We start from the raw sequence: 26326 nt of genomic DNA, 5'->3' as shown, positions 1-26326 counted from the left end.
TCAACATTTCGCTTCCATTAAGTCCACCAATTAATAATCTAACCCAAACAAAAATTACAAATATATATATAATTTTTTTTTTCTCTCTTTAAACTTGTTTTTCTTTTGAACATCATAGTTAGTTGGAGATGGGGGTAGTGTCAACTAGAAGTAAAAGAGACAAAGCTAGCTAATAATAACAGTAAAAAATAAAGATGGCGTAGCAATACATAGGCAGCTAAAAACCAAAGCCATTCAGAAGAAGATCAATATTGGAAGACTCAAACCCCAACTCCATAAGAATTCCATCCTCTTGCACAGCAGCAGTACTAGTGATAGTAGTTGTGCTTCCAATGCCAGAACATGACCCTAAATTACTCTTCTCCAAACCCCTCGTATATGATGAGCAACTTGTTGGATTGACCACCATGTCTTGTTGTTCTTGATGAGGAGATATCAAACTGATCTTGTTTCCAATATTATTATTGTTAATAATAATGGTATTGGTATTGGCTTTAGTATTGAAATCTGAACCATGGGGTTGTTGCCCATAAACGACGTCATGATCCGACACCAGACATGAATTTGTATCCGAGCTGTGGTTATTAGGCGATGATTTCTCATGATTAGTATTAGAGATTGAAGGTGCAGGAGGAAACTGATAATGATATTGTACTAGTCCCAAGTTGCTGGGATGTTGAGGATCATGATTAATAATGTTACTAGTAGCAGTGGAACAAGTACCAGCCTTGCCTGCCAAACCTACTTTTTTCTTCAACTTGGTGTTCCAATAGTTCTTCACATCATTGTCTGTTCTTCCTGGCAAATGAGAAGCTATGACAGACCACCTTATGGATGTACAATACAAGTCCCCAAAAAAAAAAAAAAAAAAGAAAAAAAAAATCATTCATCAAATTATTAATAAAAATTAATAATATGTTTCTTATTGAAATTAATTAAAATACGAATTAACAAAGAGAGAGAATTAAACATATGTTACTACTAGCCTGCTTCCAAGGGTACAGAAGAGGGAGTAAATGACATAGTCTTCCTCCTCAGTAAAACCTCCATGCTTGATGTCAGGCCTAAGATAATTCAGCCATCTCAGACGACAACTCTTGCCGCAACGATTGAGGCCTAGTTTATTAATTAAATTCCAACTTATAATTATTCATTTTTACATTTTTTTTTTTTTTTGGGGGAAATATTACGTGACTAGTTTTATATTGAAATGAACCAAGAACTATATATATATGTATGCATATTCTATAACTGAAACCTGCTTTGAGGGGCAGAGCAATCCAGTTGCCACCAGTGCCGTGTTTCTGGAGATACGTCTTGAGGGTGGCGTCTTCTTCAGGAGACCATGGTCCTCTCTTCACTTTGGCTTTGTCACAGCATGGAGCTCTTCCCATGGCCTAAATATTAAAAAATATCAAACAGCGAGAGAGACAAGAGACAAAGACAATTAACACTCGGAGAAAAAGACTTGTTTCATTTAGAAGCAATTGAAATTGCATGCCACACTCATCATATATTTATATGTCAATGTTTTCGAAGGAAACACGCGCGCGCGCGCGCACACACACACACACACACATACACACATATATATATATATATATATATGGATATATGGATTTTTTTTTTTTTAATTATTATTTTGGTGAATATATATGTATAGGTATATAGATAGAGGGAGTCACCAAACAGAGAGGGGGATTACTTGTGAAACAAAGTTTTGACTTGGTCTGACTAGAAGAATGCATATTATATATATATATATATATATATTCACCCAAAAGAAATGTATTGTGTGTGTGTTTGTTAAATTTGAATTGAATTTGTAAATGCAGGCTGGCTGTAGGTACGTAATTCTTAAAATCTGGTGTATTGTTGTGACAGACGGCTAAAGGGAGACCAGTCAATGAGGGGGGTTTTGAGGAAGCACGGAAATTTCATGCTTTTTGTGTCAGCTCAGGTCAGGCCTCAGCTTATCCGAAACTGGTTTTGAGTTTTAGCCAACGCGCTTCTGACTTTACCTTTTTCCTCCTTTTTTTTTTTTTTTCTTTTTAATGAAAACTTCTTCTCATTCTTGTTGATAATATTTTATCATTTTGCATTCTTAATTTCTGGTCACCCAGACATGGGACTATTCATCTACGTGTTCGCACTTGATGAATGTATAATTTTGAAATTAACAATTGCAACATGCTTGGGATTCTTTAAAGTGTCTCATCCAACCATTTATATATATATATATATATATATATATATATATTTATTAATTAGTTCGTTTTCGAATCATATAAATGGTTGGATTTAATAGGAAAAAAAATGGTTGGATTTAAAATTTATAAATGACAAAAGATACATTTAGTAATATACTAAAATCTATATCAAGGGAAGATTAACTTTATTGAAATTTGATAAATAATAAATATAATTTTAAATCACAACTTTTAATTCGATTTAGGATTGAAAAACAAAGTTTTGACATTAATTATGACATTAAAATTTAATTTGAGTATGATTATATTAAATTTACTATTCAATTCCCAACTCAACCCATCATTTACAAAAATAAAAAATAAAAAATTACATAAATATATATATATATATAATATGCGCAAAATTTCATTTAAATATTTTTAAAGTATCTTTAATGGCTTTGTCTATTTTTAAATTATTTTATAACATCAAAAAAATAAATAGCCACTTAAGAAAAATATATCCAATGTTTTATCTAAATATCATGTCAAACTGATATGGTAAAAAATCAATGTGGCCCTCTACTTCTACATGTCAAACATTATAAAGTTTCTTTAAAAATAAAATTTTTCTTAAAAAATAATTTTTTTTTAAAAGCTTAATAAAATATACATAATTAATTGATAGCCATAAGCTGTCATCTATAAATTATCATTGATAAACAATTTTTAAAATGGATAGTACATTCATGCCACTTATATTTAAACCGTGTCAATTTTATGACACATAAATAATAATTCACCTTCACCATTGAAGTCGTTTTTAGTTTTTAATATTATTTCATCCATAAACTTAACATTTTTGAAAAATTATTATTAACTTCTTTTTAATTTTCTATATCTATCAAAAAAGACCATTTGCCAAACTTTATCTGTTAATTTTAATAGTTTAAGGCAAATAGAAATTAAAAATTTATATTTTTATGATTGAATGACAATATAAAAATACAAATTTGACATTTAACTATTAAAATTAATTAATAAATTTGATATATTTAAAAAACTAAAGGGGTAAACAATGATTTTTAAAAGTGTGGAGCATAAGTGAAGGTAAAATTTTTACTATACTTTTGTAAAATTTTTAAGTGATTGACTTTTGGTAGTTTTATAGATTTTTATATATTTGTATAAATTTAATAAAATTATTAAAGACTTTCATACACTTTAACAGTTTTAAATAGATTTTGATAGAGGGTGACAGACTTTCATTGGCTTTTAAATATAATATTTTTTTCACTAAAACATAGTATAGGATTTTGTTTTTGCAATATAAAATATAATATATAGTTTGATGTTTGTTATATTTTTCCTTTCCTATTTTTTTTTTTTTTGGGAAAAAGGTTGATTAGTCGGTGATATTTTTCATAACTAAACCCTTTTTATTTGGTTAATTGTTTTCTAATTTTATTTTTTGTATTTTAGATTTTTGTACCTCGGTATTGTTCATAATTTCTGTTCAGGTTACGTCTTTTCTACCCATGCATCCCACTCATTTTCCAGTGAAAATTTTGCAAAGGGGAATTTGGCCCAATGCCCTCTTTAGAAAGGCCATGACGATATATACCCTTGTATTGGTGAATCTTTTTGTTTTGCCCTTTAATATCTATTACACCCTTAAAAAAATTTTAAAAGACCTGGATGTCCTTTATTTTACATCTAATACAAGAAAACCTTATGTGGCTCCTTCGATTCAGCTTCTGGGTTTTCATCCAAAACTAATGCTGAGATTAGAAAGAGGACCAAATCTAAGGACAACAAGTTTGAGTTCGATGAAAGCAATGCTCAGATCTTCAAGCTAATGCTCGACGATGCCCATCTTCAATCTCGGCCTTTATTTCTACGAGTATTGGAATGCTTTTACCTTCTCGCTTGTGGTTATTTCTTCTTTGTTGCTTCAAAAATACTTGAATGGGGATCGGAAGAATCTAGGTCTTTAGCAAATGGCAATTTTGTTCCAATTCTACTAGGATTTATGGGTGTTTTTAAGTTTTTGACGTTGCTCGCCAAGGTTTCTTTTGAAAAATCTGCATCAAGGAGATTGGAGAAGCAATTGAATGTTCTCTTTGGGGCTTTGGGAGCCATAGTTGGGAATATGGTTTGCTTCCTAATTAGTCCTTTGGTTCTAGATTTCAATTTTGGTCCACTTGATGGTTTTGGTAGATCTTCAATTGCTGTTTTAATGGCGAGCAACGTCCTTTGGTTCTGGATTACCGTAGGGCCTTCGGTAATTACCGATGAAACCTACTATAATCAATTTGTAGTTGCTGGAAAAATTACCATAGGTTTCATCGGTAATTACCGAAACCCGTATGGTTATCACATTTTACCAAGTTTTTGGCCCCCACAAGTCCCCTAATGTGTATTAAATGCAAAAACATTCAAAATATACATTCTTCAATGATCCTAAGGAGAAAAAACCCCAAAAGTTCTGAAAAAGTTCTCCAATTGACACAAAAATTTGATTACCATAGGGCCTTCAGTAATTACCGATAAAACCTACGGTAATCAATTTATACTTGCTGGAAACATTACCGAAGGTTTCATCGGTAATTACCGAAACCCCTGTGGTAATCATATTTTATCAATTTTTTGGGCCCCACAAGTCCCATAATGTGTGTTAAATGCAAAAATATGCAAAATATACATTCTTCAATGATCATAAGGAGAAAAAGCCCTAAAAGTTCTGAAAAAGTTCTCAAATTGGCACAAAAATTTGATTACCATAGGGCCTTCGGTAATTACCGATGAAACCTACAGTAATCAATTTATACTTGCTGGAAAAATTACCGAAGGTTTCATTGGTAATTATCAAAGGCCCTACGGCAATGAAATTTCTTTGCCAATTTGAAATTTTTTTCCAAAACTTTTGTGGTTTTTTCTCCTTAGGATCATTGAATAATGTATATTTTGTATGTTTTTGCATTTTAACACACATTAGGGGACTTGTGGGGGCCAAAAAATTGGTAAAATATGATTAACACAGGGGTTTCGGTAATTACCGATGAAACCTTCGGTAATTTTTTCAGCAAGTATAAATTGATTACCGTAGGTTTCATCGGTAATTACCGAAGGCCCTACGGTAATCAAATTTTTGTACCAATTTGAAAACTTTTTCAGAACGTTTGGGATTTTTTTTCCTTAAGATCATTGAAGAATGTATATTTTGCATGTTGTTGCATTTAACACACATTAGGGGACTTGTGGGGGCCAAAAAATTGGTAAAATATGATTAACACAGGGGTTTCGGTAATTACCGATGAAACCTTCGGTAATTTTTTCAGCAAATATAAATTGATTACCGTAGATTTCATCGGTAATTACCAAGGGCCCTACGATAATCAAATTTTTGTGCCAATTTGAGAACTTTTTCAGAACTTTTGGAGTTTTTTTCTCCTTAAGATCATTGAAGAATGTATATTTTGCATGTTGTTGCATTTAACACACATTAGGGGACTTGTGGGGGCCAAAAAAGTGGTCGAATGTGATTACCATAAAGGTTTCGATAATTACCGATGATTTCTACGGTAATTTTTCCAGCAAGTATAAATTGATTACCGTAGGTTTCATCGGTAATTATCGAAGGCCCTACGGTAATCAAATTTTTGTGCCAATTTGAGAACTTTTGGGGTTTTTTCTCTTTAGGATCATTGAAGAATGTATATTTACATGTTTTTGCATTTAACACACATTAGGGAAATTGTGGGGGCCAAAAAATTGGAAAAATATGATTACCACAGGGGTGTCGGTAATTACCGATGAAACCTACGGTAACCAAATATTTTTGCCAATTTGAGAGCTGTTTTCCGAACTTTTGGAGTTTTTTCTGTTTAGGGTCATTGATATTTCATCAACACAATATGACAGATGACTTTTCCAACAAAACAACACATAAAACCAACGTCTATTATGCCAAAACACACGTTACGCGGTTGAGCTACTAATTGCATTCCTTACTACATTGCATAACACACGCATACCACATAACATGCCCTCATTGTCTTAATATAACGTAGAGCAATTTATGGTCCTTCAGTTGAATGGTGTTGTTGGTTGGCAGTGCTATCAAGAGGTCTGGCGGCTGAGCATGATCGGCTGCGGTGACCAATCTGTTTGCACCTCCTGCATCTATATTGATGATGCTCCTCTCCTTGAGATTGAATCCTCTTCTTTCTTGGTCTTCCTGACTGTTTTCCAATCTTAGGTGGAAGTACAAGCTGGTTTATGACATCATCTAGAGCATGCCACTGACATTTATCTCCAAGTGGATATATGGTTTCCGAATATGCGTCACGGAGTGAGTCAACTGAGTAATGCGCTGAATAAAGGATATATGGAGAAATATGTTGATGCTTACATGCTGCAATTGCATGGACACAAGGAAAGCCAGGTTTCTCTATACGGCATGTGCATTATCTGTCAAATTTAAATGAATAATATGCTTCAGTGACTACCAAATAAGGGTGCTTATGAAATGAATGATGCAATCTAGAGAAAATCAACTCTAATAAATTGAAAAGTGTGCAAAGACTTTCAGACAGAAATTTTACCAGCCTAATCAAGTACACTCCTCATTCCCAACACTATGATAAAGAAAGGTTGTAAACATGTCCCCAAAGAAAAAGGTTGTATCCATGTTCCCAAAGAAAAGTTTATAGTATATGGTTAGACAACATAAAAGAAAAGCTCTTTAGGTAAACAAATCAAACACCGATAACATACAAAACTACATGGTAATAATTTAGAGAATGTCATATAAAAAAATAAAGCAAAAGGTCATCAAGTCATTTTCTCTTATGGACATAATAAAATCCATTTCCTCCAAATCATAGTTAACATAAGAGAGCTGCATTAGAAGGATAAAATGCTTTAAATTTTTTTTTTTCAAAAAAAAAAGTAAACAACCAAGATATAGTAGTGTATTTAGACTTTAAATATATGAAACAACTTACATAATATATTAAACAATATGTGAACAAAACTATGATGCACATTATATGTGAATCTACATAAATATGAATTTTGGGGACAAAGATATTGCACACGTGATATACATTATGAACTAATTCGCTTAGAATTTTGCTTTAGCTAGTTGATGGAGAATATGTCAATGTCGCCATTCATATGACCTTGTAATGCAAATAAACAAAATAAAACTTCAAGTTAAATAGAATATACAATTAAAAAACCAAACAAAACATAGAATTCTTCCAAAACTTCAATTTCTATTCTCCACAATTCAGTCTTCAATCTCCATACTTCTATCATACAAAAAAACACAACATATAATTCTTCCAGCAGACAAAATCCACATTCCTCAGCATAAAAAATTCACATTCTTCCATACTTCATCAAAAATAAAGACAAAATTAGGGAGAAAAATTTAGGCTATGTACCTTTGAAAATTTATGCCACTGCCCAAATTTAGTCAATCTTTCAATTAACTGGTTTTTCCTTTCTTCATATGTGAGCTTTTTTAAGTTGACCCTGTCAAACAAAGAAAGAGAGCAACTATCGTCAGATTCTTTGTTTATAAAAGGAAAAACAAACAAAGAAAGTCATCCATGTAACCAAGTAACTATCGTAAGGAATGGCTAATGCAGCTATGTATCTGAATTATTATTATCATATAGCAAATACACCTTCCTTTTCCAAATTTGTTTTAGGTATATTATCACGAAGAAATATAACTGCTATCAGAATTCTTCTGGTGAATTACCTACTCTATGCAGGATTTAAATAATCCACTCACAAGAGTTTACTGCAGTTGATAAAAGACCTTCAAAATTCTTCAACTAAGGTGCAGGCATTTTGCAGAATTTATTAGGAGTCAAATTTCAAATGTACAAAACTAGTATCTCAACCTAACCACAAAAATATTAAATGTTTTTCAATGTACAAAACATATGAATATTAATTTGAGCAACAAATGGAATATAATGTCTGACTCTTATCCAATACCACAAGGCAAAGAATATTAACTCCAAAATATATAATCTTCTTGATGATTATTGGAGAAATTTCCAATTGGATCATCAAAATTTGCAAGTGGGATAGTTTGAGTGGGCTTAATGTAGAAAAATGAAATAGACCTTAAAATTTTCTAATATGTGATCATTATATTCTGCCATCGATATGTATTTGCAGCAATCCAAGAACTAAATTATGATTTAATATATACCTTTTTTCTTGAAAGAATCATGACTAAAAAGTATGTAAATGTAAATGAAATAGAAATATATTTCAAATATTTACATCTTTAATTGATAATAAAGTTGTGTAAAGTTCATTGAAATATACTTTTGGTTTAATATTATACCTCCTTTTTTGAGCCACCAATATTCACAGTAACTTATTATGCCATGGCAAGATGAAAAATGCAATCCTAAGATAAGCCAAGCCCATGAGTTATCCTTTGAAAAAACATTATAACCCATTGTTGCCGATGCATGTAATATATATATATATATATGTAGTCTGTGCATGAAAGAAATAAAAAACAGGGACATAAATTTACTTTTTTACCAATTAAAATACAAGATGAAAGAATAGGTTTATATATCACCTTTAGGCAATCCTATCCATAATTGTTATTGCATTTATTTCATAATATATATGAGACCATTGTATTGTACTAATACATTTCTTCAATGCATCTATGTTAATATTTTTTCCAATGGACTACTAAGATAGCATAAGCAAAATATAAAAGCACACCATCACCAATAGGACTACTAATAACATGTATAGAACATTGCATAGTTGTTATATAGCATGATTAAGTGGATAAACTAAATACGCATCCAGCTTAAGATTTAAGATATAACATACCCCTAGCTGGTAAGATTTAGTACATGTAAACTGTTTTTAGTACTAAGATCCTTAGCATATCATGAAATTTCTTTCTGTATGCATATGCTAAAAGTCATGCTGGTGATCCATGAAGATCTTCTACAACATTTTTCCTTCAAGTCACTCACTCCATAGTTCAATTTGCCACTTCCAGCAGGTACACTAGTTATCATTGTGATCCTTCTAGTTGGTAAGAACATCAAATGGAAGAAAAGTATATCAGAATTAGAATAGATATATCTTGAATTTCAACTAGAAATGTAAAATGATAAATGTTTCTTGCACTTTACTTCATTTAATATGATATATAAGATGTTCTAACTTCTAATAAGAAAAGGAAAATTGTGATTAAAAAAACAAAATAGCTAGAAAAGGGAAAAACCAAATACAAAAAACAAAGGTAAGAATTATTGCTCAAGCCTTGTAATATAATGTTTTCAGCAATCCCAAGATCCTTGAAAGGGTACTCAAGAGAGACGTTGACAACCCTACAGCAAATAAACAAGAACACTGTGGTAAACCTCATGCATGGAATAAGTTTATATTACAAGGCTTGGAAGGTTGCGTCTGAAGAAAAAAGTAACAAGGACTTGAGATTTGTAATTATATCATGTATCCTGTAATAACTATTATGCAGTACTACCTCTTTCTTTGATATTGAAATTAAATTAAAAAAGCTCAAAGCAAAACAGAGTATGCTATCTTATTGCTAGAGTAAGTCGTATTCGAGATGGTAACCAAACAAAATTGTCCCAAGACAAGCAACACCTACATAAATTGTCTGTTTAGTTTTCAGTAACTATCAGAGGTAGTTCATGACTTCAAACACATGCAAGTTTTTCTTGTTAAAATCTTCTCAAATAGATAGGGAGCAAGAAAATTTATGGTCATTTACATTCATTATCATTTTTATTTTTTTTTTGGTACTCCATTGGTTGTAAATTTAATTTCCATGTATAGAAGAAAACAACCAAAGATTGTTTTAATGCTTTTATTACAATAATAGAGAATTTTTATTTAGCTTTAAATTATTGTTTGAGAGACTAAATCCTCTCAAGGCTAGGATATTTTAGGTTCATTAAGTTTGCATAATATTTGAAGCTAGGCATCTTTTCGCAAGGTAACATCCAGCAACATATTAGGACCCATTGATGGTAATGTTTTCATACTTTTCTTTGTTGTATGAACTACAAGATGAACATGCCAAACATTTATGGCAAATAAACAAAACCTCAAGCCCTAGTTTTTATCATTATAAATTCTGAAAACAAACTAGCAAGCATTTTGTCTAGAAAGCTGTGTAAAACTTAATATAAATCATTATCAGCATTGTAACTTTTTATTTATTATTAATTTAAGGTATATAATCACAACATGGTCCACATTAACATTTAGCTGTCTTCCATGATCTAGTCAAGAAACTTTTAGAGCCATAGAAATTATGGGTCAAGGACAAAGAAATGTCCTTTTAACTTTTCATTTCCAATTTAGAAATCTTCAAATGGTTGAAGCCAGTCTATTCAAATAATCCATAAGAAATTCAAATAAAAGATATATTGCCTAGAGATAAACATCCAAACTCTAAGCACTTTAATTTACAACACAAGAATGATAAATAATTCACTCCATTAGAATTTTTTTTTTTTTAGTAGTCCAATAAGAAATCTTAAGGAAAATGTTTCCTTGTATGAATAACACACTAAAATGTTTATTACATTATTTCAATGAGGAATCATTTTCCAAAAATTGATTTTGAAAATTCTTTAGTATTTGGTGCATGGAAAATATAAGAAGGAACAAAAATTTTAAAAATCTAGGATAATGAAACTTGGGATTTTCTTTTTTTTTTTTTTTTTTGGGGGACAAGTTTGAATTAAAAAATTCTTCTCTCAACATGTCCCAAATAGCTTGCAAAAAAAAAAAAAAAAAGACATTACAGTTTACAAAATCATATTCCTTTATAAAGTATTTGCCTTGGGAATTATCGGCCTACCAAATAAGGAAGTGAATAATTTAAGCAAAAACCAGATACTGCCATTATCTTTTGTTTAATTGTGACAAACTATGAATGAAGGAGTAATTTAGAAGTTCCAAAACGTTGAATCTTGATGTGAAATTATTATTTTTAGAAAAATAAAATAAAATAAAGAATATAAGTTATATAAACATATTTCACAGCAACTTACCTCTGGAGTTTGATGGTTTGGTTCTGCTAAGCCTTTAGCATCCATGTACTCAGCCTGATATTTTGAAACAGCCAGATTTGACTTGTCCAACGACAAAGCATACATCACCTGCAAATTCCTAGATAGCCTTTCAGTTCCACGCTTTAATCCCTACACTTTCATCTTAGATTCAACAAGGAAGAAACCATCTAAACCATGATTATTGACTTCCGTCCCTCCTCCTAAAGAACTCTTTGGTCATCCCAAGCCCTTTTGCCATTCTTTCTCACTTTCTCTTCTTCTCCTTCTTCGTCATGCTCCATTTAGGGCTTGATTTTTCCTTTTTGATATTTGAAAATGGTAATTTGGGAATAGATGAAAATGAAAGGGTAAAACAAAAAAAATTCAATCAAGGTGGATAAATTTCATTAACACGTTTCAAACAAGGGTATTAGGCCAAATTCTCCTTTTGCAAATTCTAATTTTCCTAATTGCCATTGTTGCCCCCTAGTTTTTTTCTCAGCTTTACATTGCAATTTAAAATAGGTTTGACAGATATGAGCTTTTCATTGATGCCTTTTGCTTTAATATTTGATAGTGATCTTTAGTTTGATTTTTTGGAATGCTTCATACGAGTTCTTTTTTTTTTTTTCCTTTTTTTTTTCTTTTTTAATTTTTTGGAACAAAATAAAATTGCATATATAGTCTAATATAAGAGAATAATGTACGAAATGCTCGAAAGATCTTCAAAAATCTTAGGGTAAGTGAGCGAGAATTTATAAGATAAATATTTTTATTTTTGAGTCAAAAGTCAATAAAAATATTTTATTTATTTAAATCTATAAAACTCATTAACATTTTGAATACCCTAACTTTTATAGACTTTGAAAAATACCTTTGACTTTTTATAAATTTTAAAAAAATTAGATCTTGATGAATAAATATTTGATAAGTGCATAATTTTGTTAAATAAATATTTTTTTTTTGTCTCAACTCGGACCGGTATATCAAGTGAATAAATTCACTAAATGCGTAAGTTAATAATTTTTCTAAAAAACTATTTAGAACCCCATTGAATATATAAATTAATAATTGGTTAAATTTGTAATAAATAAATAATATATATATATATATATATATATATATATATATATTTAACATACATAATAAGTAAATTTTACTTCATAGCTTTTAATTTTTTCTTCAATTTAGTATTTTTTTTATTCCAATATATGTATCTAAAGTTTTTTTTTTAAAAAAAAAGATATACAAGAATATAAAAATAATATTTGAAAAAAATTGATCAATTGGTCCACAATTTTCCATAAATAGAAAGTCAACAAATTAGTTTACTGAGCAATGGTCTTCTTTACATATATCAGTAGGATTTCTCTGTATGGTGAAATTTTCTTCATTGATTTTTTTTTTATTTGTTGATTGAATGGTAATCAATCCAAGATTGTAGATTTAATCAAGCCTAGTTGATCTTTTTCTTTATTAATATAAATATATATATATATATATATATATATATATATATATATATATATATATATATATATATATATATATATATATATATTATAGTTAGTAAAATTATTTCACAAAAATGGCATAAGTTTCATTTTAGATTAACAAATATGTATTCATAGATAAAGTAATAAATTATTTATTTATCAATAAATTAATATCCCCTTAAATGAATATCTTTTTATAGTCTTTTGGATATTCATTTATAGAGGTTTTACTATATATTGAATACTGTTTAATTTTTGTGAAGTTTTTAAAAATATAAATAAAATACACCTAGATTTTTAAAGTTTAAAATCTTTTTAAATCCGAATCAAATATACTCTCCTTTGAATATACCTTCTTTTTATTATTATTTCATTTATAAGTTTAACATTTTTGAAAAATCATTACTAACTGCCCTTCAATTTTCCACATCTATCATGCCTAGTTTTTATGACGTTTTTAAAAATTTAAATTGAATATAACTAAATTAAATACTCTCCTTTGCACATACCCTTTGAATTTACCCTCCTCTTTATTATTTCATTTATAGATTTAAAACTTTTGAAAAATTATTATTAACTTCCCTTCAATTTTCCCCATCTATCAAAACAGAAAACATACAAATTTTACCTATTAATTACTGATTTTACCTATTAATTTTTACAGTTAAAGGTATGAAAATCTTTTTTTCTTTTTTTTTTTTATCTTTACAATATTTTTTTTATTTTCCACCCAGAGGTGTTGAACCCATGACCTTCCAGTTTTAAAAGTGAGTGGCTTATCAATTAAGCCAACATCATTTAACAAACCAAATGAAAGTTAAAAATTAATTTTTTATAATTGAATAAAATTATGAAAATACAATTTTAACCCTTAAAATTAATCGATAAATTTGATGGATTTAGAAAGCTAAAAGGAAGCTAAATAATAATTTTTTTAAATATAACACATAAATAAAAGTAAAATTGAAAAGATATAAATGAAATTTTCTCTTTATACACACACTAATCAAACAAGTTACAATGGGCAAATAATTGGTCTGATCAAGTTATGGCTCACTATTCAACATATAGGGTATTACTTATAGAAAGCCTAAGTTGATTCACATCCGTTACATCCAACAACCGACAAACGAACACAAAGGGAAATAAAAGCTAATGGCAGAAAATAAATGATTGTTTGGCTGTATCTTTGTTTAACTACAATTATAATTTACGACTCTAAACTCTATTGTTGTCTTCCAACCTCTACTTTGTGTGGGTTCATAAAATTACAGTAAAACTCTTCTACAATTATATTATTGGAATTAAATTAATGCTATAACTATGAGGATGTTATAATTTAAAAGAGATATAGTTAAAAAATTTATTGTTTAACATATTTTATACAATCCTCAATCAATTAAATTATATTTTTTCTTTATTAGGGATGAATCTGTAAATAGTTTAATTTGGTATTTAAATATAATATTACATATAATAATACAGAAATACAAAAAGTTTCATACCAATAAACTATAAACATATTTGAGAAGTTAAAAATACCAACAAGTTCATTGATACTGTAACAATTCAAATGAATAAATTTTGCTTTCTAATAATTTTACATAGATATTTTATATCGTGTTAAATATTTGATGTAAAAATACTATATATTTTTTGCAATATATAAATTAGTTATTATTATATGCAACAAAGATTTTTAAGACAAAATTATAAAAACTTATAATATATTTACAATATAAAGTTTATTCTTATTTATGACTAGTTTACATTAAGATTTAGATTTTTTATAATTAGATAGAGACTATCTCATTTTAAGATATTATTATAAAGAACATAAAAGACATAGGCTATTAGCATACATGAAATGAATTTTACATGGTTTGGCTATATATTACATACATCTTGCCATATACAAAACATATAGCATGTGCAAATATAAATCATATATTTTAAAAGGTATATAAAAAGTTAAGGTTACGTTTTATATTGGGTTAATCTTTTAAAGTGGAATTCTAATCCCCAACAAATGGTTTTTGATGAATTAATCCCCAACAAATGTTAATAAAGCTAGCATCCAAATAAAGCTATAAATGTTATTAAAGCTGGAATCCAAACAGAGCTATATATACAATTCAAAATAATCAAACTCTGATGAACCCTGGATAATAAACCGTGATAGTAAATTTAAATTCCATGATCAACATTGTGAGATCCCACATCGGTTGAAAAGGGGAACGAAGTATGCCTTATAAGAGGATGTGGATATCTTTCCTTTGAGAGGCCTTTTAAAAACGTGCGGGTGGGGTCCAAAGCGGACAATATCTCATGTAGGTGGACTGGGCTATTACAGTTGATATCAGAGCCAGTACTCTGGTATCAGACCCAGTACTCGGATCGGTGTGCCAGCAAGGTCGCTGGGCCCCAAGGAAGCTGGATTGTAAGATCCCACATCGGTTGGAAAGGAGAACGAAGTACACCTTATAAGAGGGTCTTTCTCTTGAGAGGCCTTTTAAAATCGTACACCTTATAAGAGGGTGTGGATACCTTTCTCTTTAGAGGCCTTTTAAAATCGTACGCGTACACCTTATAAGAGGGTGTGGATACCTTTCTCTTTAGAGGCCTTTTAAAATCGTATGGGTGGGGTCCAAAGTGGACAATATCTCATGCGGGTGAACTGAGCTTTTACCCAAACGGACAATATCTCATGCTGATGAAGCGAACAATATCTCATACGGGTGGACTGGACTGTTACAATGAGTTTAATTCAAAATGATTAAATGGTAATGGAATCTCGATAATAAACCATGATGGTAAATTTAAACCCCATGATCAACCGAGTTTAACTGAACTTCTAGAATCCATTTACACTTTGCCACTTGGAAATAATGTAAAACCTTATACAATTTGTAAACATATAAAGGAAATAATGTAAAACCTACAATTATCTATTTATTTATGGTTGAAAAAAATAAAAATGAATGAATGATGGTGACGTGCGGCAATATTAGTTAACTGGAGTTTGACGATAAGCTCCTAGTGTTGGGAAATCAGAGTACAAATCACCCATTTTTCTGGTACATCAAATTAATTGACTACTCAGTCTGATTGATTAATTGCCACTATCATTCCTTTCTTCTATTCATAGGAAAATTTCATCCACATTGTTGAAAATTCATTGTCATTTATAATGTTCGAAAAATCATCACTTAGCTTTTGAAGTTTGAAAAAATAAAAATAAAAAATCATCATTTCACCTTGAAGTTAGATTTTTTACAAAATATATTAATGAAAATTAAATTTTACTTTTTAATTTCAAAATAAATATTAAAACTTTATGTAATTTATTTATCCTTTTTTATTTATAGTGTTTATGTAAATGAAATTTGTAATAAATGATTTTTTTAATATACGTTACTATGAAGTAAATAATAGAATGCCGATGTAAATCAATTTTCTCCAAATTAACTTTGAAAATGGTAAACAAATAGTCTATAAGTGATGATTTTAGATCTTAAAAGAATTTTTTTAATCAAACCTTGGGAGTTATAGATGGAACTTTCCCTTTCCCGATTGATTCATAGCCTTTTAGCTTCTTTTGCTCTTTGATTTTCATTGAAAGTTTATTGAAGTGAATATGCATTTATTGGTAAAAAATAATGATTTAGACAATATGTTGATGTGGATGAGAAAGAGATTAGTATGTGTGGTTATGGCTTTTAATAATTGGGACAAAAGTAGATCGCTTCAGAATCAATGTACAGCCGCTTGCTAAATGGCAATAAGACTAGCTCTATAGCTATAACTATGGCGGATGGCTCATTAAAAAAAACAAAAATCAAAGTCAAGGACCTGGGGTAGCCAAAAGGATGACTTGGACTCGTATTGGAGAGGGGGACCACATAATGTATATGTATGTATATATTATTCGAGACTAATATATATTTCCAAATTCCAAATACCAACATGCATATATCTATATATGTGATGCCGCATATACATATATAATATCTCATGATTCCCATCTTCTGCCTGCGTGATCTGACCCCAGAATAATCTGAATATCCATCCATTTATTGGGCTGCCTCTAAATGTTGAGGCAACCTGGAACTGGAAAGTACCAATGCATATCATCATCAGGCATCAGCATCAAGTTTCTCCAAATATAATCTTTCATCAAAAAAAAAAAAAAATGGTCTCCAAATATAATCAATCAATCACCAGAGAAAGATCAACTTAAAACAACTATACCGTCGCAATTAATTGCAATCAAATACCACCCAGCCAAGTTCATGTTTTTTTTTTTTTTTTCTCTTTTCGAAAATAACACCACCCAATTTAATTAAACATATATAGATATATATAAAAATACACACACACACACACAGAGAGATATTTTGTTCAGAGAAAAACATATATAATTGATACGCCTAATATAAGTAATGTTTATTTGTTTTCATGAAGACCTCCAACTAGCAAGTAGAAGTAACCTCACTCCTCAATATATTAATAAAATATAATATATATACTAATCAATTAAACTGTACAACCCATGATGTCCAAATCCATCCACACCGCCATACCATCAAATCATATCATGCCCATATCCATCATGGTTTTGACCAACTCCCCACACCCATCACGCAGTCATAACCAACAGTCCGTCAATACTCCCATCACCACTAATACCCATATCAGGTACCAGTTCCCATTTGATGGCAAACGTTGCGTGTTGGGAGGCCTAAACCCTTACAGCAAGTAAAGTTTACATCACCATACTATGAAAATTCTATATCTAATAATCCAATTTTCTCTCTTAGAAACTTACCAAACTACGGTGTTTGTTTTTTATTTATCATTCAAGGGGTAAGAAAATAAAGAAAGTGTTTTCTCTTACTCTATTCTGTTGTCCACATTATGATAATCACTCTTTATTTTCTCGGTCAGAGATTAATTTTCTTCCTCCCGACTCCAGCATCATCATCATCATAATCTCTGTGTCCCACACCCCACAAATAACAAATATATATATATAAAGATTTCTAGACTCGGACGGAGGAGGCTCTGGCTAGACTTTCTGACTTTGCTTCAACTTCCAAGTGGCAGTGAAGCTTTTCAATGAGAAAATTAAAATCCCAACTGCCCCAAATATTACTCCAACCTAATCCTCTACCCGTGTCCCTCCGCATACGAACATCCTATTTACAGTTTTGACTTCCATGGTCTTATCCTCTTCCCCCCTCACCACCAAACTAGATTTTTATTTTTTTATTATTATTTTTTAATCCATTTTCCATATTACATTACATGTAATTTACAACCAAACCCAAGTATGGCCAGAACAAGCACAAGATGCAGAGACACCAGATTTGATAAAAATTTACATTGCATATAATATAAAATATTAATAAGCCAGACCATACATGGCCTTAAAATTTATACAAATCACATAATAAGAGGATTAGTAAGTCCGGATAATGATAATAAACACAATAACTAACATAACCCAGAGGGCAAAGCGGCTTAATAACTATACACAAAAAGGCTCTTTTTTTTTTTTTTTTTAAGGCTTGATCAGTCTATTTTCTTCTTAAACTTTATCAGAGAAAATTCCCCCCCCACCCACCCAAAAAAAGATACTACTCTTCAACCGTACCGTCATCTTTTGTCTGCGGTTGATAAAAATATTTACATAAAAAGAGAATCTTCAGCAGCAGCTTGCTTGGTTGCCTGCTTTGCTTCCAAAATCATCAAAATTCCAGTCATCTCCTCTCTCTCTGCTTTCAGATACTATCCACAGTCTAACAGAGAAGGAAGCCCAAAAACCATAAAGGTCCCATTATATTTATAATTTATATTTATACCCAAAATAGAAAATAGAATCATTTTAAATATTCAGACAAATCTTCGCAAGAATACAAGGCTATCTTTAAGAAACAAACCCCCCACCAACACCACACCGGCCAGCCAACTTTACCTTGAAGATTGAAGCTTAAAAGCTTTTGCTTCACTTCACCAATTCCGATACCCAATCGACATCCGGAGCGCTGCCCGAAGGACCCGCGTCGACCCTCTCGAGAGAGTTGTCCTTGCTCAGTTTCTCGAACATTCTGGTGCGCAGATCCCTTCCAGATTCCACCCTCTCCATGGCTGGCTCCTCTTCGCAGCCAAGGTCCCACAAGTCAATATTGGGTCCGATCCCATTCCCAGCGCGAGTCAGGGCTTGGGTCGTCGGAGTTGATGGCAGGCTACAGAAACCGGGCCGGAGCAAGGAGCCACGAGGAGACCCAAACCCAGGAGACCCCATTTGATTTTGAGCATTCCAAGAGGAAGGTAGAGACTTGACCTTACCCAGTTGCAGATTCCTCAAAGACAGCACCACTTCGTTGATAGAGCTCGAACCCAGAGACCGACTCAGCGACTGGGTCATGGGAGAGAGAGGCGGCGACTCGGCAGGGGGAGTCGGAGTAGCCGGTGGAGAAACCGACGAAGGAGACGACAGAAAGGAAAGAGAGAGGGAGCTTTTTGCCTCGAAGGCGGCGGCCTGCCTAAGGGGCGAACCATCGTAGGAATCCTTGGAGTTAGAGTTGGAGTTGGGGCTGTGCTGATGATTAGGCAAAACCCTAAGCTGGTCGGGGGTATGAGCGAAGAAGCAAACTCTGCGGCGACAACTGGTGCCGTCCTTGCATGGCTGCGTACGATAGCGAGCAGGGTGGAGCCAGCACTCGAAGACGCCGTGGGCGAACTCGCAGGAGTCGGCCTTCTTGCAATGACCCTTGCGGAAATCCGGGCAGGCCGTGCCAGAATAGTGGTACTTCCTGGGGTCCCTGCGCCGGGCCTTCTCGCCGGGATGGGCGTACGGACACTCTGTCCAGTCGTGTGACCTGCCACGCGCGCACCTCCTCACCTTGAACTCGAACATCCTGAAGTGGTCGCAGGAGTAAGCGTCCACCGGAGCATCCGATTCGCCGCGCTCGGACGAGTCGGAATCGAGGTCGGTGTCGTTGCAGGGTAGGTAGCGCTGCAGGGCCGTCAGGGCCTCTTGCAGATAGTACGGCGGGTAATCGCCGCTAACATTCGCGTCGGAGTTCACCGAGACACCACTCAGAGGGAATGGCGATGGTGTTGGCGGGGGGTACATATCATCGTCGTCGAGAGTTAGCCAGGGAGGCACGTGTACGGTTGGATTGGGCCGATGAGGTTCGCCGAGCATCATTTTGATTTTGATTGTGATTTTTTTTTTTTTTTTTTTTGTTTTTTTAGCTGGGTAGAAGACTCCAGACTATGTTTACAGAAACCCCGGCATCGTGGTGCTACTATATATAACATCGTCAATAAATAAATAAAATAAAATAAAAGGATCTCATTCTCATCTGCTTTCACGAGTAACCATGGTTGGGTTTTCCTCACTTTCATTTAACCGTGGTTAGTTTTTAAGACTTTTTATAAAAATCGTTCCTGGCTATCTATTTCCATTTTCAACTGCGGTTATATTTGTTTATTATTTATTATATAGCCTGCCCTACGTTACTTTTTTCACTTACTTACGGCCCTGTTTGATTGTGGGCGAAAACGTCGCCGTCTGGCCTTCCCAGGAGTTGCTATTAGTGTTGTGAGATTTTTATTCGCCAATTACGTGGGACACTATAATTGGATCGTGAAATAACTACGACGACTATGCTGTTGTTGGATCATCATCATCATCATCATCATCATGGAGATTTTGGACTTGGACTTTTCGCTCCCAAGGCCAAGGCGGTGGAGATTTTTACTCTTTTTTATTTTTTACTTTTTACTTTTTTAATTATAATAATTATTTTACAGTAGATCTTACTAGAGAAAGTGTTTTGCGTCTCAGCGGTGAAAGTATCTAAACCTCCGAAACTTGCAGATTTCATACCTTTTTTGTATTTTTGTGAGATGTAATTTAATTAAAGTGGAAAGGGTGAATGTGGGAAGAAATTATACCGTGTATTATTTAGAAGAAAATAAATAAAAAATCACAAAGAGCTATACATAGCCGTGGCAAGGAGCAACCCATTAGATTCACCAAAAAAAAAAAAAAAACCATCCATTGGTCTAATAACTCTTACAGGCAATCCCTATAAAAAACATGCAATAACAATCTCATTAAAGATGAGGCTGCGGCTGCGTTGAGATGTTGTTTTAGGTGTTGAGAAAGAATTGTTCATGGTAGAACGTTTTTTGATTAAAACAAACTAATATCGAAGTGTTATAGCACTACTTCCATATGGATTTCATGGTAGAATGTATTTTGACTAGAACAAGCTAATTCAATTAGATGTTTATACATTCAATAATAGCAGAGTTATTAAAATATTAATTAAATTTAGTTATAAAAAATATGATAATAATTTAGAAATATATAATTAAATATTTTTTATAATTTATTTAAGATTTTTTATTTATATTTAAAATATGTCATTATATATGAATATATTATTTAATGATATATTAAGATTGTATCATGAGATAAAAAAAAAATTATCAATACTTTGATATCTTAATATTATTGACATTTGTAATATTATTGTTACAATTACGAATAGACTCAGTGCGGATTGGTTCGATTTTATAGACTTTTTAAATCGAACCGACTAATTCCATTTGGATTGGATACAAAATCAAATCAAACTAACCGTCACGTTCAATCCAAAACCGAACCAAATCGATGGTCATTGGTCGGTTTGTGTTGTGTTAACGGTTTGGACCATATATTAGGCTTTGGTTCAAATTTTTTTATTTATACTATTTTGAGATAAAAATTGTATACATTGGACTCAAAATTATATAAAGTTTTTTTTAGACATTTTTAATTATCAATCTTCAATCATATTCATGCATTATATTTTAAATTGAGTATGTTTTTCAAGCTATTATCTAAATTAAATAATATCTAAATTAAATAATTTTAACATACATTCACCTAGCAAAAATACCAAATAAACTAACTATTAACCACAATACAACATAAAACCATCCAATTACAATACAAATGAAATAATACAACATAAAACCATACAACTACAATATAAGTCTACAACTACAATCTAATGATACAAATACATCATACACTAACAAATAAATTCTACAATAAATCTACAACCATTATTAATTATAAGATAGAATACAACTCATATTTGAAATCTTAAATTTCAAAATGAACTTATAATTAAATAAACTAACAATTCATAAAAATAAAAATTATTTTAAAAAATCTTCTTTCACACACTCTTCAATTACATTCTCATAATAAATAAAATAATTATTTTATTTTATAATTATATACTATATTTATATATAAAAGAAAAATAAAGTATTAGTTTAATTGATGTTCCATTTGGTACGGATTGGATTGGATGAAATTTTATCCAATTCGCAATCCGAACCAACCATTTTGGTTTTTTTTTTTTAATATATTTAACCGAACAAAATTGATTAATAAAATAAAATCAATCTAAACCAAGCTAAATATGTCGATTTAGTTGATTTGATCGGTCTAGTTCGATTATTACCCATCCTAGTTACACTTATCTTCTCGCAAAAGGTGTAGATCTCATCTCGTGGGATCTATTCCTAACATGAGATAGAAAATGCATGCTGCGGATGTATTAAAGTTTGTTCCCACATCTAACGTGCGGATTGGAATTTTATCATAACGATATCTAAATATTTAATTTAAGGAAAAAAAAAAAAAAGTAGCTAACACTTTTAGATTAAAAAAAAATCATGTATAGTTACAAAATGGAAAAAACTCAAAATTTAAAAATTAGACCATATTATCAAGTGGCATCTAATATTTTATTTTGTTTTGTTTTAATGTTTTGGAGAAAGGGAGGGTGTTTTAATTTTTTAATTTTTTAATTTTTTAATGAAAACATGTTATAAGTAGGTTGACAAATTGGAAATTGGGCAATTAAATAGCATATGAAATGAGAAGGAGAATTTGGCCGTTGGCATCAGATTAGCTGATACCGTTCCAAACAATTGAATGTTACATATTAAAAATATGTCATATGACAGCTAATCTATGTCTTAATTATTTTTTTATTTGTTTCAAAAAACGTAAACCATTTTGCAGAAGCTGCGTCTCTTCTTCATCTTCTTCCATCCATGGCTTTTCTCTTCACCATCTATACCAGCCATCTAAAGCTCTTCCACAAAGACTCTTCAAACTTTATAGCTCCTCTTTCTTTTTCTTCTTTTCTTTTTTTTTTTTTTTTTTTTAAATTCTTTCTCTTTTTCTTTGCAATTCTGAATCTCGAAAGCTAGAAATTTTTTTAAATAGACCCATTTTTAGTTCAATTCGAATTTTCACAATCTGAGTTTGGGTTTGGGTACAGATAGGATAAAAATTACTTTTATGAGATCTTCCATTGTGGTTTTTTTTTAAAAAAAAAAAGGGGCATTTTAATGTTTTTTTCCCTAGCATTTAATTACTGTGTATCCTCATATTTTTCCCCTACTACTCTAATAATTTTGTCTAAGATTTACATTAACTTGATTTTTCAATCCAACTTTACTTCGGTAAATTTGCATTTTTATAGATAAGTAATTTTATCATATAGTTGTTGAAAAAAATTTAGCCTCCTTGAGCATCAATCAAGAACCCAATGGCTTCTCCTAACATAATAAATGGAAGAGGGATCTAATCACTTTGAAGATTTTGTTCTACCATAAAGTTCACGACAATGAAGATTGAGAGGCTTTAAAGGCAAAAGCCCCTTCTCTCAGGAGAAAAAGAAGAAAATATGCAGTCTTGCACACGGTCTAATATATATATATATATATATTATATTTTTACAAAAAATTAAAAATCATAGAAATGATCATTTGACGTGGTTACGTTTTCACACCTATCAATAAATCACTTAAAATTATACCAACTAATCTGATACCTTTTCATTCACCAAAAAAAAAAAAAAAAAAACCTAATCTGATACCTCTGTATTAAGCAAATACTTGAATTGAAATTATATCAGCTGACCTTAGAGCCCCGTATCAGGCAAGATTTTCTCGAAGAGAAGAGAAGAAATGCACAATGGTGATGTTTTGGAGCAGTGGGTTAATGAGATAGAAATCCATATTAAGGTGATATGATGAGTGGTGGGTTTTAGTAGTGCATACCACATAGTCCATACAATACAACAACATTTAAGAATTTAACTCTACTTTTGGGCGTTGATCGGTAATCCCCTGTCCCTGTTCATTATTGATATTGACCAGCTCACCACCACCGCTCTTAGTTTTTTTTTTGGTTACTATGAATTTCTTATTTCGAATTGTTTTGAAAAGAAAGCCTGCAGGGTATTCAGCAGAAAGAAAGAGGATAAAAAAAAGCCTGCGGCGACAACCATGGACTACCATCTTTCTGTCTGTATCCCTATCTTTACTAACTTGCCAGTTCGCACCCCAAAAAAAATAAAAAGCCATGTGAGTTCGGTGAAATTATTCTGTAACGCATCACAAATACATATTTGGCAAAAAAAATAAAAGAAGGATTTGGTTTGAATGGGGCTAATAACAAAAGTAACTAATTTGGTTCTCACAATCACAGTCCTCTCGATTGAACTGGGGATTTCATTAAAACAGGAACTGAGAGTCAATTAATGACCTCGATTGATCATCCACACCGCACGTAAATAAGCAATACATAGCCAATAGGTGTTATTAATTAAGTTTGCCTAACCACCTAACGATCACTAATCGCTCATCTCTCTCTCTCTCTCTCTCTCCCCAATTAACAAGGAACTTAAATTAGTTAGGTAGCCCTGCCCTGCATCTAGCTAGCTAGTACATATACTTACCTACATGCATGCCTCATCTATAGCTATATCTATATAATATGTACATATTATTATTAATATGTAGTCTAATACTATATGCAATATTATTATTCATAATTAGAATTAGACAAGATGGAGGAACCAAATGAAATGAATGGAGGTGAAACGTGGAGGTTGATTAAAGGAAACAAGAGGAGGCAGTGCATGTGCAGTGCGTCAAAAGCTCTGCATTTTGAATCCAAAAATCCAAATCACTACACTAGTACCATCTACGAACATGGCCTATTCGATCCTCACTTCCTCTTTAATTGGTCCCACTCCCTGTTCGATCTCTCCAACACTTTCACTCTCCAAAGTGCAAGCCATCATCCAACTATTATTTTTATTTTTCCCTTTTTTCATTTTCACTGCATCTCCACCACGGACTACTCTCTTCGTTTCAATTTCATTTAAAATACTACCTTCCTTCCTTTTTATATTTTTACTATTATTCTACGGATTTTTCCATGCCATGTTGAATAAAAAATAAATAAACATTCCAAGTTATACAAGCAAAGTAAAATAAATGATATAATATGGTGTTCGAAATAAAAAACAGGGGTTTATGGTTGATGGTCGATATTAATAATAATAATAATAATAATAATTAATAATATAAGTAGACGGTAGAAAGAGTGAAGAGACTGGGAAAGTGGGAAGCAATGCATCACGGGAAATGAAACGGGTAAGAGGCTGCCACATACTCCAAACGACTGATTCAAAGCACACATGGCCCTCTCTAAATTCATTATTTAATTAAAAAATAAAAAAATAAAAAAGAAGTATATGACACATGGCCTTACCAATAGCCATCCCGACAAAACCCACAACCAAATATCATACGATTGACTGTACGGATGGACTGACCCTACCCACGCGTCCCTATTTCAGCCTACACGTTTCCTTTCTCTTTATGGTGTGTCCCCACATGACTGCCACGACCCTCACCCCTGGGACTCGTGGCTCTCATCTCTTATCCTCGAGATTCCCGTGATTTTGACGCTTCCTTACAATCTCCCTTTCTATTTTTTTTTTTTTACTTTTTTTTTTTTTAATCAGCTCCACTTCAGGTTTTTTTACACCCAAAAGAAAATTTTCACTTCAGCCTTCACCACTCGCTGCTGAGAAATCATTTGCCTTGCTAGTTGCTAGTTGCTAGTTGCTACGTTGCTCACCACCACCATTACCATACATGCAGACATAACACCACTGAACCATAACCTTGCAAATTTTATTTTTTATATATTGATTACTTGGCGCAGAGGGTGAATTACTGAATTATTGTCCTTTTTATAATTTAAAAAAAAAAGCCAATAACAAATTAATTCAATATCCAGATTATATTCAGTAACTCAAACTCCTGCACGTGATTACCATTTGAATAATTACCAATAAAAAAAAAAAAAAAGAAGAGCAGGATTAGGTTTTTTAGGCTTGACTCTTTCATCTTTCCTTATCTTATAATCAAAATAAATATAATTAAATGCACATGCAAATTTATATACCTTATTTCTTTAATACGATTAAAATGTGGCTTCGGCTCTCATAAGTAACCAACTTCCGCATGCACATGAACCCAAAACAATATAAAAAAAGGTTTGAAAAACTAAAAAAGAAAAAAACTAATTAATTGTTCAACCTTTTTATATAATTAAGAAGCATCTACCGGAGAAACAAATTAATTAGGTTTACTGAAAATA

General features: G+C 31.6%; 2 protein-coding genes and 1 long non-coding RNA gene across 5 annotated transcripts; all 3 read right to left on the bottom strand.

Annotated features, from left to right (window-relative positions):
* Nucleotides 1–17: 17 nt before the first annotated feature.
* LOC107423990 (transcription factor RAX1) lies at nt 18–1555 on the bottom strand. Its single transcript, XM_025076686.3, has 3 exons — nt 1259–1555; nt 987–1116; nt 18–827 (listed from the first exon to the last, which is right to left on the bottom strand). The coding sequence occupies exons 1-3, from the start codon at nt 1392–1394 to the stop codon at nt 218–220; spliced, it is 876 nt and encodes a 291-aa protein (XP_024932454.3). The 5' UTR covers nt 1395–1555; the 3' UTR covers nt 18–217.
* A 4582-nt stretch (nt 1556–6137) lies between these two features.
* Nucleotides 6138–11745, bottom strand: LOC112492486 (uncharacterized). Of its 2 annotated transcripts, XR_007242641.2 has the most exons (5): nt 11285–11745; nt 9488–9586; nt 9078–9281; nt 7643–7733; nt 6138–6662 (listed from the first exon to the last, which is right to left on the bottom strand). It is a non-coding gene; the product is annotated as an uncharacterized LOC112492486 (long non-coding RNA). The 2 variants fall into 2 exon arrangements; XR_009639567.1 differs by lacking the exon at nt 9488–9586.
* Nucleotides 11746–16676: 4931 nt separating this feature from the next.
* LOC107424027 (zinc finger CCCH domain-containing protein 20) lies at nt 16677–20080 on the bottom strand. 2 transcript variants are annotated; one of them, XM_048479368.2, is made up of 2 exons: nt 18758–20080; nt 16677–16890 (listed from the first exon to the last, which is right to left on the bottom strand). In XM_048479368.2, exon 1 carries the CDS (start codon nt 19994–19996, stop codon nt 18788–18790), a length of 1209 nt encoding a protein of 402 aa, XP_048335325.1. In that variant the 5' UTR covers nt 19997–20080; the 3' UTR covers nt 16677–16890; nt 18758–18787. The 2 variants fall into 2 exon arrangements, with proteins under 2 accessions (XP_048335325.1, XP_015889200.2); XM_016033714.4 differs by lacking the exon at nt 16677–16890 and adding an exon at nt 18149–18581.
* Between the last annotated feature and the right edge of the window lie 6246 nt (nt 20081–26326).

This window comes from Ziziphus jujuba, chromosome 7 (genome assembly GCF_031755915.1).
Source record: "Ziziphus jujuba cultivar Dongzao chromosome 7, ASM3175591v1".
Taxonomy (NCBI): domain Eukaryota; kingdom Viridiplantae; phylum Streptophyta; class Magnoliopsida; order Rosales; family Rhamnaceae; genus Ziziphus; species Ziziphus jujuba.
The sequence above is the reverse complement of the archived record's forward strand: the minus strand, read 5'-3'. Positions and strand labels throughout refer to the sequence as shown.

Excerpts from the sequence above, each read along its gene's own strand:
- LOC107423990 (XM_025076686.3), bottom strand. The coding sequence starts at position 1,394 with ATGGGAAGAGCTCCATGCTGTGACAAAGCCAAAGTGAAGAGAGGACCA. Across the intron at positions 1,117-1,258 it reads TGCTCTGCCCCTCAAAGCAG|GCCTCAATCGTTGCGGCAAG; the intron begins GTTTCAGTTATA and ends TTAATAAACTAG. Across the intron at positions 828-986 it reads TTCTGTACCCTTGGAAGCAG|GTGGTCTGTCATAGCTTCTC; the intron begins GCTAGTAGTAAC and ends TACATCCATAAG.
- LOC107424027 (XM_048479368.2), bottom strand. The coding sequence starts at position 19,996 with ATGATGCTCGGCGAACCTCATCGGCCCAATCCAACCGTACACGTGCCT.